At 38.8% G+C, this 16,195-nt stretch overlaps 1 protein-coding gene across 1 annotated transcript in view; it reads right to left on the minus strand.

Moving 5' to 3' along the window:
• Positions 1-16,195, minus strand: part of YES1 (YES proto-oncogene 1, Src family tyrosine kinase) — a 68,767-nt gene that overhangs the window by 29,899 nt on the left and 22,673 nt on the right. Inside the window, exon 2 of the mRNA XM_037892784.2 lies at positions 3,154-3,426. Within this exon, the coding sequence (XP_037748712.1) occupies positions 3,154-3,418 (265 nt within the window). The 5' untranslated portion in view covers positions 3,419-3,426. The remainder of the gene's footprint in view (positions 1-3,153; positions 3,427-16,195) is intronic.

A 16,195-nucleotide genomic window follows, 5' to 3' on the forward strand; every position in this document is an offset into this window, starting at 1 on the left:
GCTTGAGGGAGAGGCAATAAGGATCAGTTCTAGGAAACAGTAACAATGTTGGTGCGGATTTAGGGGAGCTACAAGGCTATGTCTACACTACCACAGTAAGTCGACCCAAGTTACACGACTCCAGCTACTTGAATAATGTAGCTGGAGTCGACGTAGCTTAGGTCAACTTACTGCAGTGTCTACACCGTGTTGGGTTGACGGGAGAGTGTCTCTCGTTGACTTACCTTACTCTTCTCGTTCAGAGTGGAGTACTGGGGTCAACTGGAGAGCAATCTGTGGTTGATTTGGTGGGTCTTCACTAGACCCGCTAAATCGATTCCTGGTGCATCTATCTAATGAGCATCGATACAGCGGTAGTGTAGACATAGACAAAGCAAATCTCATCCTTGGGCTATCTGATCTTCCACAACGACTCTGAGAAACAGATATTTTGAAGGAAGGCACACAAGAGCTATGAACACCATCTCATTAGGAACGTGTCTGATAAGGATTTCTAGACTCTTCCAGCTCTGGTACAATACAAGAGGTATTTTGTGTTTGCTCTGGAAGTGAAGAGGTTGATATCTGGGTGGTCCCATTCTGGAAGAGGACATTGGTTAGTTTGTTTTAGAGACCACTCTTGCCAGATTTATGTCTTTCTGCTTAGCGAGTCTCCGCCTGTGTGTTTTCTTCTCTTGCTAGGTGGAGAACTGAATAGGTATGATGTTTTATGTATCACAGCTACAGCTTCCTCACCTCTAAGGAGAGGCTCAGTGATTGCACACTTCTGTTTACATTGCCTGTCAGGACGTGCAATACTTTGATGTTGCAGTGATGGGATGAAAGACCTTCAGGGCACAGCATACGGCCCTGAGTTATCGAATGTTTACACAGAGTGTCAACTGCCATGTGTTTCAGTGGCCAAGTACTTTGAGTTTTTGGTAATGTGCACCCCAGCCTAGACTAGACTCATTAGTGATCCCTCAGTTTGAGGATGATTATTAACCTTAAGATTCTGTCATGGGTATTTTTAGTAAAAGACAGGCACAGGTCAAATTCACAGAAGCCTGCAACCCATCCCTGACTTTTACTAAAAATACTCTGGGGGACAAGGGGGAAACAAAGAGTTCTGCCCGGGTTTGCACCTGCGCCAGCCCCATCACTGCTCCAGCCCTAGCGGGGGCTGACCCAACTCAGGCTAGCTGCCACTCCGCTGACAGCTTCAGCAGCCCAGGGGACTGAAAGTTGCTCCAGCCCTGCCTGAGAAGTCCCAGAAAGTCACGGAATCTGTGACCCCATGACAGACTTGTATCCTTAACGACTGCCTTCCATAAATGATAGCCAGTTATCACTGGTGGATTCACAGGTGGCTAATGAGATGGACCTAGGATCCACAGATCCTGTAACAATTGGGGCAGACATTTCCCAATGGATGGGGCAGATCTGGACTGTGGAGTCAGGCTGCAGTGCATTCTTTCCTCCTTTCCCATTTCCTATTGTCTTTGATGGATCTCAAAATACTGGGGTCCTTGTCACAAGGTCCTTTTCCATATTGGTCGGTCTAGGGCTTGGGTTTTCCGTGAGTTTATGTCAATACTGCACTTCTTCATGTTGGCTGTGAGGATGTCTTTGAAGTACTTTTTTTGCCCACCCCTCGTCTGTTGGTGATGGTCCAATTATGAGAACATGACCTGCTTTGGGAGATGATTTTCCGGCATTCGAAGAACATGACCAGCCCAACGGAGTTGGTGGTAGGTGACCATAGATTCAATGCTGGAGGTTTTGGCTTGGGAAAGAACACTAATGTTGGTGAATTGGTCATCCCACTTGATTCAGAAGTTCTTCTGGAGACACCATTGATAGTATCGTTGAAGAATCTTGAAGTGTCTACTGTACGTGATCCAGGTTTCGGCACCATATGGTGCATTGAAGGTGGTGTTCAATTTCCTCACCAATGTCAGCTCTCTGTAACAGTTAGCTACCAAGGTAAAGGAAGTGATTGACGTTATTCCTGGGGGAATTCTGTGCCATTGTGCGCATGCAGAATTCATGTGCTCTGCTGATTTTTTTTCTCCACAGAAAATACATTTTATCAGAAAGGCGCTGCAGTTATGTCTTTCGCCCACCAGGGGCTGCTGTGGCACCAGAACAGCAGCAGCTGGCTCACCACTCACTGGCTATAGCAGTTAGCAGCCAGTAGGGAGGAAGAGGAGGAGAGGTTGTGTTCCTCAAAGCTCCCTGCCTGGGGGGGGGGCAGATGAGGAGGCAAGAGAATATGGGGGCACAGACTGAGTGGGACACACGGGGCTACTGGGGGGTCACATAGACCGTGGTTCAGAAGGGCTCGTGGAGGGACAGACTGGAGCAGGGGATGAATGGGAGTCGGGGTGCAGGGCCACATGGGGACAGGGGATGGAGGGGCAGGGCCACACAGGGACAGGGAGGACGCATGGCTGAATGGGGGTGCAGCGCCACATGGGAACAGGGACAGATGTGTTTGACTGGTTGGGAGAGGCTAGGCTCAGCCAGGGTCTGATGGGAAGGCTCCCCAACTCCCTAACAATCCCTTTTCCCCTCCATCCCCATTCACACAAAAAAATTGTTCCATGCTTCTCCCATCCACACCCAATGCCTCTTCAGGTTCACTCCCAAGGCTCCTTCCCCAGCAATTACTTCCCTCTTTCTCAGCTCCTCCATTATCCAGCTCCCCCAAACCTTTGCACTGCTCCTGAGGAGTGCGGGAAATACATTTCTATATTGTAGGTTAAATAAATTATTACTCAAAGTTCTGTATTAATATGCTTCGTAAGAAATCTTTTGTCAAAAAACACTTCCTGAATCTTTTTTGTTGTCTGTATTATTACATTTTGAATCATTCCCCCAAATTTCAAGGTCATTATTCCATACAGGTATCTTTGATGTCTCAGAGTCACGAATACAGTCTTACCTGCTCCTGTTACTGCCTTGGATTTCCATTGATGTTCTCTTTGCTGTACTCTTTGGAATGATATCCACTGAATTACCACGTGAATGGTAAAGACCTTGAAAAGCAGAAGCCCTTAGAAAAGTGTTCTGTTTTGGCCATGTAAGTTTTCCTGTGTTGTATGGCACTATAACATTTACTAGACGAGACTGTCAAAAGATAAAAATTAAATTATTTTACATAAATCTCACCTGTTAAACTATTAGGATATGGACTTGGCACAGCTGAAAACGAGGAAGAGGCTCCTCCAAAGGGTGTCATCCCTGAAGGTCCTCCAAATGGAGTCATGGAATGACTGTTAAAGTTAACTGATGGTCCCTTTATTGCAGGCGACTGTGTTGCTTGGAGAGAATCTGATCCATAATGGCTGATGTGGGAACTAACGAGTTCTGGAGGGTTATCAGTTCTATATTTCATAGCTGGACCTTTGTCCTCTTTGCTTTTAATGCACCCCATGGTTGCTTCTGTAGAGGGGAAAAAAATCATCTCACCGTTGATATATAGTTAATGTAGAAAACATGAAAAAGGCTTATTATAAATACTGATTACTGCTTAAAAATTAAAAAGAAGGTGGTAGTTGGTTTTACAGCCACAAAAACTGCTGAAATTTCAATAGATAAAGGCTGGAGAAAATAGTTAAGTTAGCTTGCTAGCATACCTGGATTACAAATACTAATGAAAAAAGTTTTCTGGACGGAAATCTGTAGAATTCATAGAATCGATAGAAACGTATTTTTTCCCCGAAGTGCTACAGTACCCTGACAGCCCTTAACAAGAACAGTATTTGGATATTCATCATTATGATTTCTCCCTGGGCTGTAAATTCTAAGGACACAGAAAAAGTAGGAAGATGGGTAATGGAAAGATTAGAGCAGCGGGAAGACTTTTATATGAGAAGAGACTGAACTTAAACCTCCATTCCGGAAGTGTTCATAACTTCTGGAGGTTCTACTGTGTGCTAGCTGGAGCACTGATTTGACATGACAATTCCAGAGTTAAGAATTCTGTCTTAACTTCAGAAGTGGAAGTCTCCTTTAACATGAAATAATTAGCTGTCCACATCACTGAGAAATTTAGAGAAAATGACTGAAACCAGTAACATATTGGAAGCATTTAATAAAAAAAAATAGTCTCTTTTCATTGACATCTATGGTTAATATTGCATGAATCTTTCTTCCATAGCTGGTCAAATAAGTATGAACACTGGAGTTCTTCCTTCAAGTAATTAATTGTCCACGTTTTTTCTTTGCAATCATCACTGATCTCTTCAATCATTAGATATTTGCATCTGGAACAAACTTAAGTTCTAATCATCGCCCCAATACATCTACTTTCAAATATTTTTTTTTTCAGGTTGTGTGTCTTATTTCTCTTTTCATCTGGTCATTAAAATATTAAAGACACTTTTCATTTTCTTAAAAATGAACTCTCAGGCCCTGAAATGGACCATGAACACATGGCAGAGGAAGCACACAAAACTATGTTCTCATTTCAATGCACATAAATTCCTATACATCAATATAAGAATATTCACCATATCACTTGGTCTCTAACATCTGTGGTACTGTACTAGCTAAGAGAAAGAAAGATCCAAACTAGCTGAATTGTTGCAGTCTGCAAGTATCGTTTAAAAATTCTGCAGGGATGAACAAAACAAAAATATCATGGAAATGCCAGAATTTGTCCAAGGAGCTTTTTTTTTTTAAAAATTAATTATAGTTAACCCATATCTGTTGAGAATGTCTAAATGTTATTAGAACAACCAAGTAAAGGATCACATAAATGCATGATTTCAAGAGAAGTTAATGGAGTTTAGCTGTTTAAAAACACCTTACAAAAGAAATCCTGTAATATAGATCTGGAAGGCTCCTAATAGGTAACTCCTAATTAAGTTTAATCCAACGATAAACACCTATTTATAACCTCTCTACTACATCTGGAAAATTGAATCCAGTAGGATATGAACCACCATATTTTGTCTGTCTGGATTCTCAGTGTGGTTTGTTGCCTAATCCTGAGGCCTACCCCTTTTAGTAGAGAATTTCCATTGCAATTTTTTTTTAAAGTGTACGGTATGAACCATACTGCCTTTGTGAAAGTGTGTTTTGCTAGCAGTACTTAATGAAATGATATATTATCTGGCTTGTAGTTATAAAGTCATACAAAGTCAGAGCTTCAAGAAGACAAATACATGAGCATTATTTATTAAAACAAAAATAATGTGGATTAAATAAAGACGGCAAAAGGAAAAGCTGCTGCATCCTCAAAACATACTGTGCCACTAAATATCTGTCAGAGATGTTCTGTCAAGTTTTGTACTCTATCTTTAACATCTGGCTAACAAGCTAATGAGACTTCAGGATTTTAAAAAAAAAAAAAAGGTTTGCTTGACCTAGTAAAACCTGCTGGATTCTGTCCAGAGCACTTGTACATTTGGCCGAATGTACAGTGTAAATGTTAATGTATGTTGTAGTGATTATGAATAGTTTCTGTGACAAGCCTCATTAATTAAAATAGTGGCTAGTAATGAAAAGTACCGTCATGTCATATTTGAACAGACTGCAGAAAGATACTTATTGAGGATTTGAATTCATATTCAAGGAATGCAGTAGATCCCCCTGCCTTTTGGTTCACTGTTAAGGTAATCTTCTTTCTGAGGTTTAAGAGATTAACAATAGATATTCAATTGGCACTTCAAGGAAAAGCCACATTCAGACACAAACAGCCAAAGAAAATCCAAGAGCTCTACTTTAAAAATCACATACTCCCCCCTTTAAAAACACAAAACAGAAAATGACAAAAGCCCATGTTTTAAAAAAATAAAAACATACATGAAGACTTTCTATAACGTATAGTGGGGGGGAAGGAGGGTTAGGGAAGTTGTAGAGAGAAACAATAGGCTTTTTTGAGTGTTTAGCTTTGTAATGCATTACTAGAGAAAGGAAAAATCCTAAACAGCTGGTCTGTAATGTGGGGATTGGTTATTATAGTACAGAATGTGTTACTAAAAATGTATATAACCAGAGCAGCTTCCAACAAGTACTTAACACTTCTTTTCCGCTGGTGTTACCAGGGACAATACAAAAATAGTTATACGAAGGATATGTTTCCCAGTTAATTTATGCCACCCCTTCCAGGGGCACCAAGGTCATTTTACAGACGAGATAAACAGACATGTAGAAGGAGGAACAAGATCTTTTGAAGATCTTTATAACTGTATAAATAAAAACTTGGCCCAAGTTATGTTTATATGCGAAACCAACATCGTTCACTAGGCTTCACAGAAAACTGACTAAGGATAAAGGCTTGACAGACTCCCAACACTTGGCTCCTTGGAGATAAGAGATGAATACCTGCGATCCCATGGTACTGAATTGGGAATCAAGTTTTCCAGGAAACTATGTTCTGCAGGAAATGGACTAAAAACGTAGATGTCCAATTCTGCTCTCTAACTCGAAAGGGGCCCCAATTAGAATGTTGTCCAAAAAAAAAAAAAAAAGAAAAAAAAAAAAGAGAAACTGGCTGTGGGGAAGACAGAGATATTCAGGTAAGCCTCCCTGAGGGCCAACAGAAGAAAAACTGTTCTAGGAGACAGTTAACAAATGAGATTTTTGAGTTTCCATATTGAATTTTGCCCTTTTGACTGATCTGTCCAAATGGTTCGGGTCAAAGATAGTTTTGATGCTTTGCAAATACTTGGGAACTTGACGATGGAAGATGGAGTATCCCTCAGTCTCTGTCCAAAGTGGAGTAGTTTGAGAGGCTAAAAATATAAAGGCTATTTCTCCTTCTTCTATTTTCTGACTTGTGCTTTGTTAGATTACAGAACGTTGGACCAGGGGAAAACCAATTTATCTGTAGGTCTGAGTGATTGATGCTATTGCATAGACTTGCTGATTATCTCTGTCACCTACCTGTTCAAAGAAGGGATGATTTCCTAGTTTGAAGAACTGATGAGAGCTACCATATCTCCAAGAATGCACTGGGACAAGAAGTACTCCAAGTTTTTGTGGCAGAACGTCTGTACAACTAGTCTGTTTTTCCCATTTCAAATTTTCTGCGTGGTCTGAGTCTTGTCTACAGAATCTAGCAGGGAAGGAGTCACAAAAGGAATGCCTACTTTTTTATTGTTTTTCATTCCTTCTTCCAATAGTAGAATCTTCCTGAAAATATCTTTTGTTTCAAGAACTGCTTTTCCATTGGTTCGCTAAAACACTTGGCTCCCAGAGTGCTTCAAAAGAGGCCATATTTGATTTAAGGCTTGTACCAGAAGTATCTTGGGAAGGGCTCATTTTTACATCTTTAGGACTGATGGATAAAACTTCTGACTGAATCATTTAAGGCCAATATGGCCAGAGCAAAGCAGGCTGAAAAGCCCTCAGAACAGCTGTTTCAATTTTTCCATAAGGTGGATTCTACCCTGCAGTCTGAGGTTTTTTGGGCAAAAAGTCATCTTTGGTTTCCAAGGCTTCAGAGAATTACTGAGCATTCAATGGGCTGGCAACTGCTGTGTGCATGCTGGAAAGAGTAATGAAGGCAGATTTTTTTTTTTTAAATTAATGTGGGTGCCACACTGAATTTTTATAATGTGAGAGCCTCTTAAGTTTGGTTCACTTGTGCCTACTCTGATTTGATAGCATTCTTCTCCTTACGATCAAGGAGAATGCAGAGCTCCCTCTTAAAAGCCATACCAAAAAAGAATTTTGTTGTTGTTGTTGAATTTCTTACTTTCCTCCTGATTCATCATACACTCGGATATCTCTTATGGAGTGTGATTCTGAAGCGGTCCAGAGGGAAGCCTTTTTTTGGGTCTCTTTCTTTCCTCTTTCTTCGTTACAGTCTGAGCACTTACCATTCTCTGATGACAAATGTGAAGAGAACTTTTGTTTATACATTTCTCTTTTTCAGAGTGCCTAGAACTCCTCTCTCCCCATCTTAATGATAGACTGGCTCTATGGAGTCAATACTTAATTCTCTCTCTTTTTTATGGACACGAAGCTCCAAATTAGTGTTGAAGGAAAAAGTCTTGCTATTAAAATTCTGTGTGATTATAAAAATAGAATATTTTTTACAATTCAAAATGTCACTAATATTCTGCAGGTTAGTTCAGTGGATTTTCAAGCTTTAAGCTTGAAGCTTCTGATTGTTTAAGTAAACAAGTAACCTGAATTTGTCTGAGTGGAGACTCCTTGCTTACTGTACTGGGCAAGCACAGTGGAACAACAGGTGGTTTCAGATGGTAGTAGTTAATTTGATTTAATAAGATAGGAGGGTGGCGCAGATTAAAAGAACGAGGGAAATCAAAGATCCCCGCTAAGAATGGCTAAAAACCTATGCTCCTAATCCTGGTTAAAAGGAAGAAATGCTCTATTATAACATTCTACTAATTCCATCTAAAGGGTATATGTTTGGATATGAAAGGTATTGCCTTTGCTATAAAACGTGAAGAATATACACATAAGAAATGCATACTTCAAAGGATAAACATGAATTGTTTCTAGTCTTCACAAAACTGGCATAATCTTTTGTCTTTACTTGAATTACATCACATGTATTATTTAATACAATTTATCTAAAACTGGCAAATCATGAAATTTTCTAATTTCACTGTGACCAACCCATGAAATTTTAGACCATTCATTTACAGGGTATCTTCATCAAAAATAATTATAACAACATTAGCATAATGCAACAACCACTTTAAATCCCCAGTCTATTGTTATGCAGCTGAGAATGTCATTGGTTGTAAATAATGACTTGGTGAGAGGGAAGGAGTGAAGACAGTGAGACAGGAGCATAAAAGAAGCCAGTGAAACAATGGACGGAATTTAACTACCAGAAGGTCTGTGATTAGTGCCACTAGTACTAAAGAGTGGTTCTACAATGAAAAGTTACTGGAAAAACAGCACTGTTGGCTCCGTTGTTTTGTGTCACTCAGATCAAAATCTGTTTAGTTTAACAGCAATACATATTTTCCCCCTTCCTTACTGATAGCACTGTAAAACCAACCAGTAAGAGGTTCCACATGCCAAATACTGTCCTCAACAGGGTTGCACAAGTAACTAAGGTCAGAATTTGGTGCTGCAGTTGGAATTTAGTTGATTTCACTGACTATACAGACACTAGAATAAAACCCAGCAGTCTCCCATTGCACTGCAGCAACTGAAGAGAAGCACAAATACAGAACTCTGAAAAGATAAAGGGAATAAACCAGTTATGTAAGAAGAAAGTGCCTTTTATATTAATGGTATATTTTTAAAAAGTTTTTTGATGGGAAAGTTGTCTGCAAAGATTGATATAGTTATAACTTGTGTTTCTTAATTGCTCAGATGCCATCACTTCTATTAAAGTTAGCTTTCTGTATAAAACAATTTTCAGTAAAGATTTGTAAACTTGTTAAACCTTCCTAAATAAATAGTTTTAAAAAGTTAAGCAGATGAACATATTATACCTGTCCTCAACCAGCTTGCAGTTCCTTCAGAAATTAGATTTCATGTTTCTGCCAAAGATGGTTCTTGAGGGTGACTGATTTTCTCAATAAAGAGCCAGTTTCTTGACTAACAAGGACCTTTTGAGGGTGCAGGGTCCAGTCCAATCCTGGATATCTACACAGAAATTTTTAGTCCCACAGCCCGAGCCCCGTGAGCCCAAGTCAACTGACCTGAGCCAGCTGCGGCCATGCCACAGGTCTTTTATCCCTGTATAGATGTACCTTAAAAGATACTTGCCACACAAGGTAAGCCCTACTACCTGACCCCAAGGTCCTATGGGATTGTAGTTTCAAGGAGCAGAGGGAGAAAAAGGTCTATTTTCACACCAAAAAGAAGCGGAACTAGGGAATGACAAGAGCTGAGTGAAGCAGAGATCGGTAGGGAGGACTGGGAGTCCCTGCTTCAGACTGCACTCTCCTCTTTTTGCCTGGTGCCTGACCTACAGGATCCACTACTTGCTCAATGCTTACCTTGGGAGGTGAACGGTATCTGGACGGGTCTTCCTTCATTTCAGGGGAAGGCAAAGGTCCCAAGCAGTACACTGAAGAAAATGACCCAATCACAGATGGCTCCATGGAAGCTACAGCGTCTGGTGCTCCTCCTGAAGTTACTGTCTATTTATATTGTGGTTGTGCCTAGATGCCCCAACCACAATCAGGGCCCCACTGTGCTAGGTGCCATACATACATATAGCAAGAAATAGCCCCTGCCTTGGAGTTTACAAATCTAAAATGGACAAGTCAGACAAAGGGTGAGACAAAGGAAGTATTATCCCCATTTTACAGATGGAAAATGGAGGCATAGATAGATTAAGGACTTGTTTGTATACATGGAAAAATTATATCAGTATGAGTTAATGCATGAATTTGAACCAACAGTGAAACTGTTATAACCTTACTGTGTAGACACATTTTTTCTGGTATGAGTGTCTTGGACAGAACACTGGACTGGAACTCAGGAGACCCTGACCACTGGCCTGCTGGGTGACCTGGGTAAATTACTGCACCTGCCTGTGCTTCAGTTTCCCCATCTGTAAAATGGAGATAATGATGCTGACCTCCTTTGTAAAGCTCTTTGAGATAGTGCTTTTCATTAGTAGATAAGAGCAAGATATCAATGTTTTTATTTTACTCAGTTTATCTGATACCATTTAGGAAGGGGTTTAAGCTACTAGAATAAGTGCCTCCATAAAGGGAAAGGAGGAATGGCTATACTGATTAATCATATGGGTAAAACTGGCAAAACTTTCCCATGTAGACAAGCTCTTAGTGACTTATCCAGAGTCACACAGGAAGTCTTTTGCAGAATCAAGAATTGAACCCAGATCTCCTAAGTCCCACTCACTTCACTAGAAAGACAAGCCTCCCTTTCTGCACTCCTGTTGCTGCCATTAGTGTGCTCCACTTCAGTCAGGAGCTGCCTACCCAGTGTGAGGTAACTGAAGACTGGGGGAGAAAGCACAGGTTGCCAAGAGGAGGGGATGCAGTAGACACAAAACTGCTCAACAGCTAGGATTGAGTGTGCCTGAACTGGAGCCAAAAATCCAGGCAGAAAAAAATTCAAGTAACTTTAGGGGTTACTTGCAACAACAGATACAAAGTTTTCAAATTAGATTTTCATCGTTAAGTTGTTGGTGTCCCTTTCAAGGTTCTCTAGAAGTCAGCATATTGTTTATATTCAAGAAGTGAAAAAAATATATATTAACTATGCTCTTGGGTACATCCTAAAAAACCCCCACCCAAACCACATGAAATTGTACTTGATGCTGATGATTCATTTTCCTTACTCCAACAGCCAAGAATCCAAGAGATTTTTTGCTAAAACTACAGTTTGCAAAAGAAATTTTCTGTACAGCAGACATGTGAACCAGAGTATGAAGGAATAATTTTTAAAATAAAAATGTAAATTCATGTCTCAGGAGTGAGATGTATTTTGTGCTGCAGCATACGTCATCACATGAAATCTTCTAAGATACTACAAACACACCACCACAATACATGAACCATAAACCATTGCTATTGCTCCACAAAAAGTCTAGTCAGTACATTCTTTTCCTTAAATGTACAGAGTCAAACAATCAATGCAACAAATACAAGTAAGAAGGGAAGAATTCCAATGCTTGTTTGATGCACTTAAAAGCAGTTTAGTCTCATGGATGTTTAGTTGAATGGGTAAAGAACATTTTAACAGATTTAAGAGTCTTGCATGTGTGAAAAAGCAGGCCAAAAGTTAGTTTCAAATTAACATAAAATATATGTTATAACTTGTCTAAACCACCTAGTCTACTTCAGACTGACTTGATGAACTACTGCCAGTAACAAAATATATCTTGTATCTCTGAAACCTATTTGCACTAGGGCAGCTGGGTAAATCTTGTTCATTTCACAGATTATATTTAAGCAACTCATTGTTTTCCAAACTTTCTATATTCAATACATTTGTTCTCAAAGAAAGTTGCATCTGACAACTTTTTAAAAAGCCATTTTATAAAACCACTACTGTACTCTATGGAGCTCACAGTAGGGAGAACAACTTTAAGTCTGCTTCTATCACACACAATTCAAATCTGGAGTGACCTAAAAATAAAAACAAAACAAAACAAAAACACTCACATTATTCATAAATTTAAAGCATCAGAAAAAGTGAGATGAGGCATCAATGCATTAACCACTTTGGACACTTTTGTCAAAGCACACTCCAATAAGTGTTTGGAACACAATACACTTAATTGGTTGTTTGATTACATATAAAAACTTTTGTACACCAACCACAATCAAGTTTAGATTTTCTTTCCAATGAGTATGGAAATAAACCACTACACTAACAAAATTTAAAAATAAAACACTCAACATTACTACTATTCAGAAAAGGCACTGTAAAAGAAAAACTAATATGCAACTATTTTTCAAAGATGTAATAAAAACAAAAAATAGATTTTTCCCTGCTAAAACTATTGCAAATGGACACAATTTAACAGTCATGCTTAAATATGTTCCTAATACACATCATTTGCTTGAATTTATTTCAAAACTAGATTAATTGCAGATTTCTCACCATGAAGACACTTATTTTTTCAGACTTCTACACTTATTTAGCATCATTCCTATTGACACTAAACAAGATTTTGCAAGCCCACAATATTTAAAGTTCCAAGCATGCAGTTTGCCCACAATAACGCTAATTTTACCTACAGAGATAATCCTCTTACTGTATGGCAAGTTTTATCTTAGGCACTGTCCTTTCAGACAGGACAAAACTAAGACCGCCTAGTGTGGCAACTACATTTTATAGTTAGGGAAATATAGACTAATATAAAAGAACAGCGGAGAAGAGTTCAAAGTCTGCAAAGTTTACATCAATGAAAGCTTTATTTACAGTCTCCATTAACCAACTTAAAAGAGCTATTAATGGATAAAAGTCAGTCATAGAATCTATATCAAAAGGCATATTTTTAAAGGCTCTACTGTCTTTACAATTCCCCCATCTACTTCAAACATATTTCCTTAATGGTTTTCTGTAATGTATGTCACACAGACATTCAAGAAATAATCTTCCCTTTTCAGTGCATTTAGTCTGATTAAAGTAGTTTAGTGTGTTTTGACATCAAAATTATGTGCCAAATTTAATGTTACAAGTGTTTGCCTCATGCGGTGTATCTTCAGATAAGTAGTCTTCTCACTTAGCCTGAAGTTAAAGTTGCCTGTACTAGAATGTTTCCTTTTGAGTAAATCCTGTTTTTAAGAAAAGAACCTCAGAATGTTATGGGAAGATTGTACAAAATAATCTGTCTTCCCTGCCTATTAAAGAAGAATTCATGAATAAATGGGAAAGAGCTCTGATGCCAGAGGTTTGAGATTTCACAGTGTCTTTTGTGTTTGTTCCATTTCAAAATATCTGTAAGAGTTAAAATATAATACAGCATAAAATATAATAACCCATTGTACCAGATACCAGTAAATATGAACAAGATGGCAAATCACTTCTCTGACAAACATTGGAGGCATTGTGATCAACATGTTTTCCTATTTCAAGTTCAGTGGTCCTGTTCATAATTACCTTCTTATTGATCACTTGTTCTCTATCACACTGAACAAAATTCTCTGGCTTTTTGGTGCCCAGCATTCCAGACTCTTGTATGTTGGGGAATTTGAACTTTGAAAAATATGAGTGAGATAAATGGAAGCGGATTCAAATTTTACTTATGGTTGCTCCATTGCTTATATGTAGATGATGGAAGAGTCAGGGATTTTCTACCATACTGGAATAGGTTCAAGTCTGGAACTTTATGTCTCTGCACATTTGTCTAGTTATACTTTGAGAAGGTACACAAGCCTGTGCACATTCTTCTGCAAATTATTTTAAACAAAAGATCATATAAACAGGAACAGTGTACTTTAGTAGTAAATGAGGGAGACGTTAAAGCTACCCTTTTCCTCTCACTCTATATTTTCCTTTTTCTGTCTTCTTTCTCATATCCTTTGTTACATACTTAAAATGTGTTATATTAATTTTAATTCTTATCTCACTCTTTGAAAAATACAGAAGCCTCTTGCAACGTTTTCATCGGTTTTACTTATGCTTGGAAGGATTAGATTTTTATTAGTAAATGTAGGTACCTGATTTCACTGAACACACAAACACATGAAAAAAATATTTCCATCAACAGAAATTTACTGATAAGCAAAGAAAGAAAAATGCTGCTTGAGAACTTTAGAATCTGATTTTTTGTGTGTTATATTGTATGTTTTGACATGCGATGTTAACAATTTGTGTTTTAACAGTTGCAAAGCTTTAGCGTTTTGAATCCCAATGTCTACTGTCATTAAAGAGAAAAATTTAAAAGAATCAATTTTATCCTCAAAATTATATTAAAAAAGTCAAATTCTGCCAAACCTAATTTTATTCATAAAGACAAAACACTAATGTATTATATTTCTAATGATCCTATATTATTTAATCTATGATTTTTACCATTTTACAGAATTAAGAATTTTAAAAAAATAATGTCTCTTACTTCATATATCAAAAACTAATTAGAAGAATATGGACATACTTTATATGCTAACTAAGAATAATAGATAGAGGGGATTGAGTTTGCCTAATATGAGCACTTCATTATTTATATAGTAACTGATAAAATAAGAGATTATAGAGATGAATGCAATTTACATTGAACGATGCATAAATATATGTATCAGGGACAGCAGAAGCGTCAATGATTTGGGTCAGCAGGGAAGGAAGAGGTAGCAATCCAGAGTTATTAGAATATGGTCTTTAGTTTACACTGGTTTCCAATAAAAGAAAAGTGTGTAAATATACACACACACAAATCTTTTGTAAATTGCTATTTTTGATTCCAATCCTGCAGACAATTATGCATTATTGGGACTACTCACAAATATAAAGGTTAAATATGTGCAGAAGTAGCTGCAAGATGAGGCCTTTACAGTAACTCCTCGCTTAACACTGTAGTTATGTTTCTGAAAAATGCGACTTTAAGTGAAACGATGTTAAGCGAATTCAATTTCCCCATAAGAATTAATGTAATTAATGTAAATGGGGGGTGGGGGATTAGGTTCCAGGGAAATTTTTTTCCCTGGAAAAGACTATATTATATAACACACACACACGTTTTAAACAATTTAATACTGGTACACAGCGATGATGACTGTGAAGCTTGGTTGAGATGGTGAAGTCAGAGGGTGGGATATTTCCCAGGGAATGCCTTACTGCTAAATGATGAACTAGCACTTGGCTAAGCCCTCAAGGGTTAACTCATTGTTGCAGGAATGGAGGGAGGGGAGACACACACCCCGTGTGTGAGAGAGAGAAAGAGAGATGCACATCGCTCCTTTAAGTACGCTGACCCCGCTCTGAGTACACTGACTTGTCAAGTTAATCAGCAAGCTGAGATGGCAGCTGCTGCCAGGAAGCTCCCTCCGTCCTGAGCTCTGTCGTGTGTCGCCCCTGCTCTATGGAAGATGGGGTAAGCGGGGTGCAGGAGCAGGGGGACACCCTGACAATAGCGCCCCTCTTCCCCCGCCCAGCAAGCAAGAGGCTCTGGGGAGCAGCTCCTAGGCAGAAGGCAAGAGCAGCACATAGCAGTGGGGGGATGGACAGCTGAACTGCTGGCAACTGACAGCCTGCTGGGCGGCTGCTGCACAGGGAACTTGGGGGAATGGGAAGCTGATAGGGAGGCTGCTGGTCCACCCTGGTTCCAAGCCCTCACCAGCTAGCTGCAATAGGCGGCTCTTCCTGCAAGCAGCGGACAAAGCAGGCGGCTGCCAAATGACATTATAAAGGGAGCATTGCGCAACTTTAAACGAGCATGTTCCCTAATTGATCAGCAATGTAACAACGAAACATTAACCAGGACGACTTTAAGTGCGGAGTTACTGTATTTATATTATTTTAAAAAACCTTAAAGATGATTTTTAAAAAAGATATTACAAAAAGAACATTGATTCCACATATAAAATTAATGAGACCTCCCAGCCTCTACTAATTTTGAAAAGGCAAATTATTACAACAGTAGATAGAATAAAAATAGTGTGACCATTTTAATTCCTTAGTTGATAATCACTAACTAGCATATTAACAAAAGCAGTGCTTAAAGTGTCTAAACCCAATTACTGGTAAAAAGTGGCAACTCTAATTTATTCAAAGGCCACATACCCAGCTCTCATTAGTCAATAAGTTCTCTGCTGAACAGCAGTCAGGAAGGCCAGCTGGAAAAAGTCAG

Source organism: Chelonia mydas, chromosome 2 (assembly GCF_015237465.2).
Source record: "Chelonia mydas isolate rCheMyd1 chromosome 2, rCheMyd1.pri.v2, whole genome shotgun sequence".
NCBI lineage: Eukaryota > Metazoa > Chordata > Testudines > Cheloniidae > Chelonia > Chelonia mydas.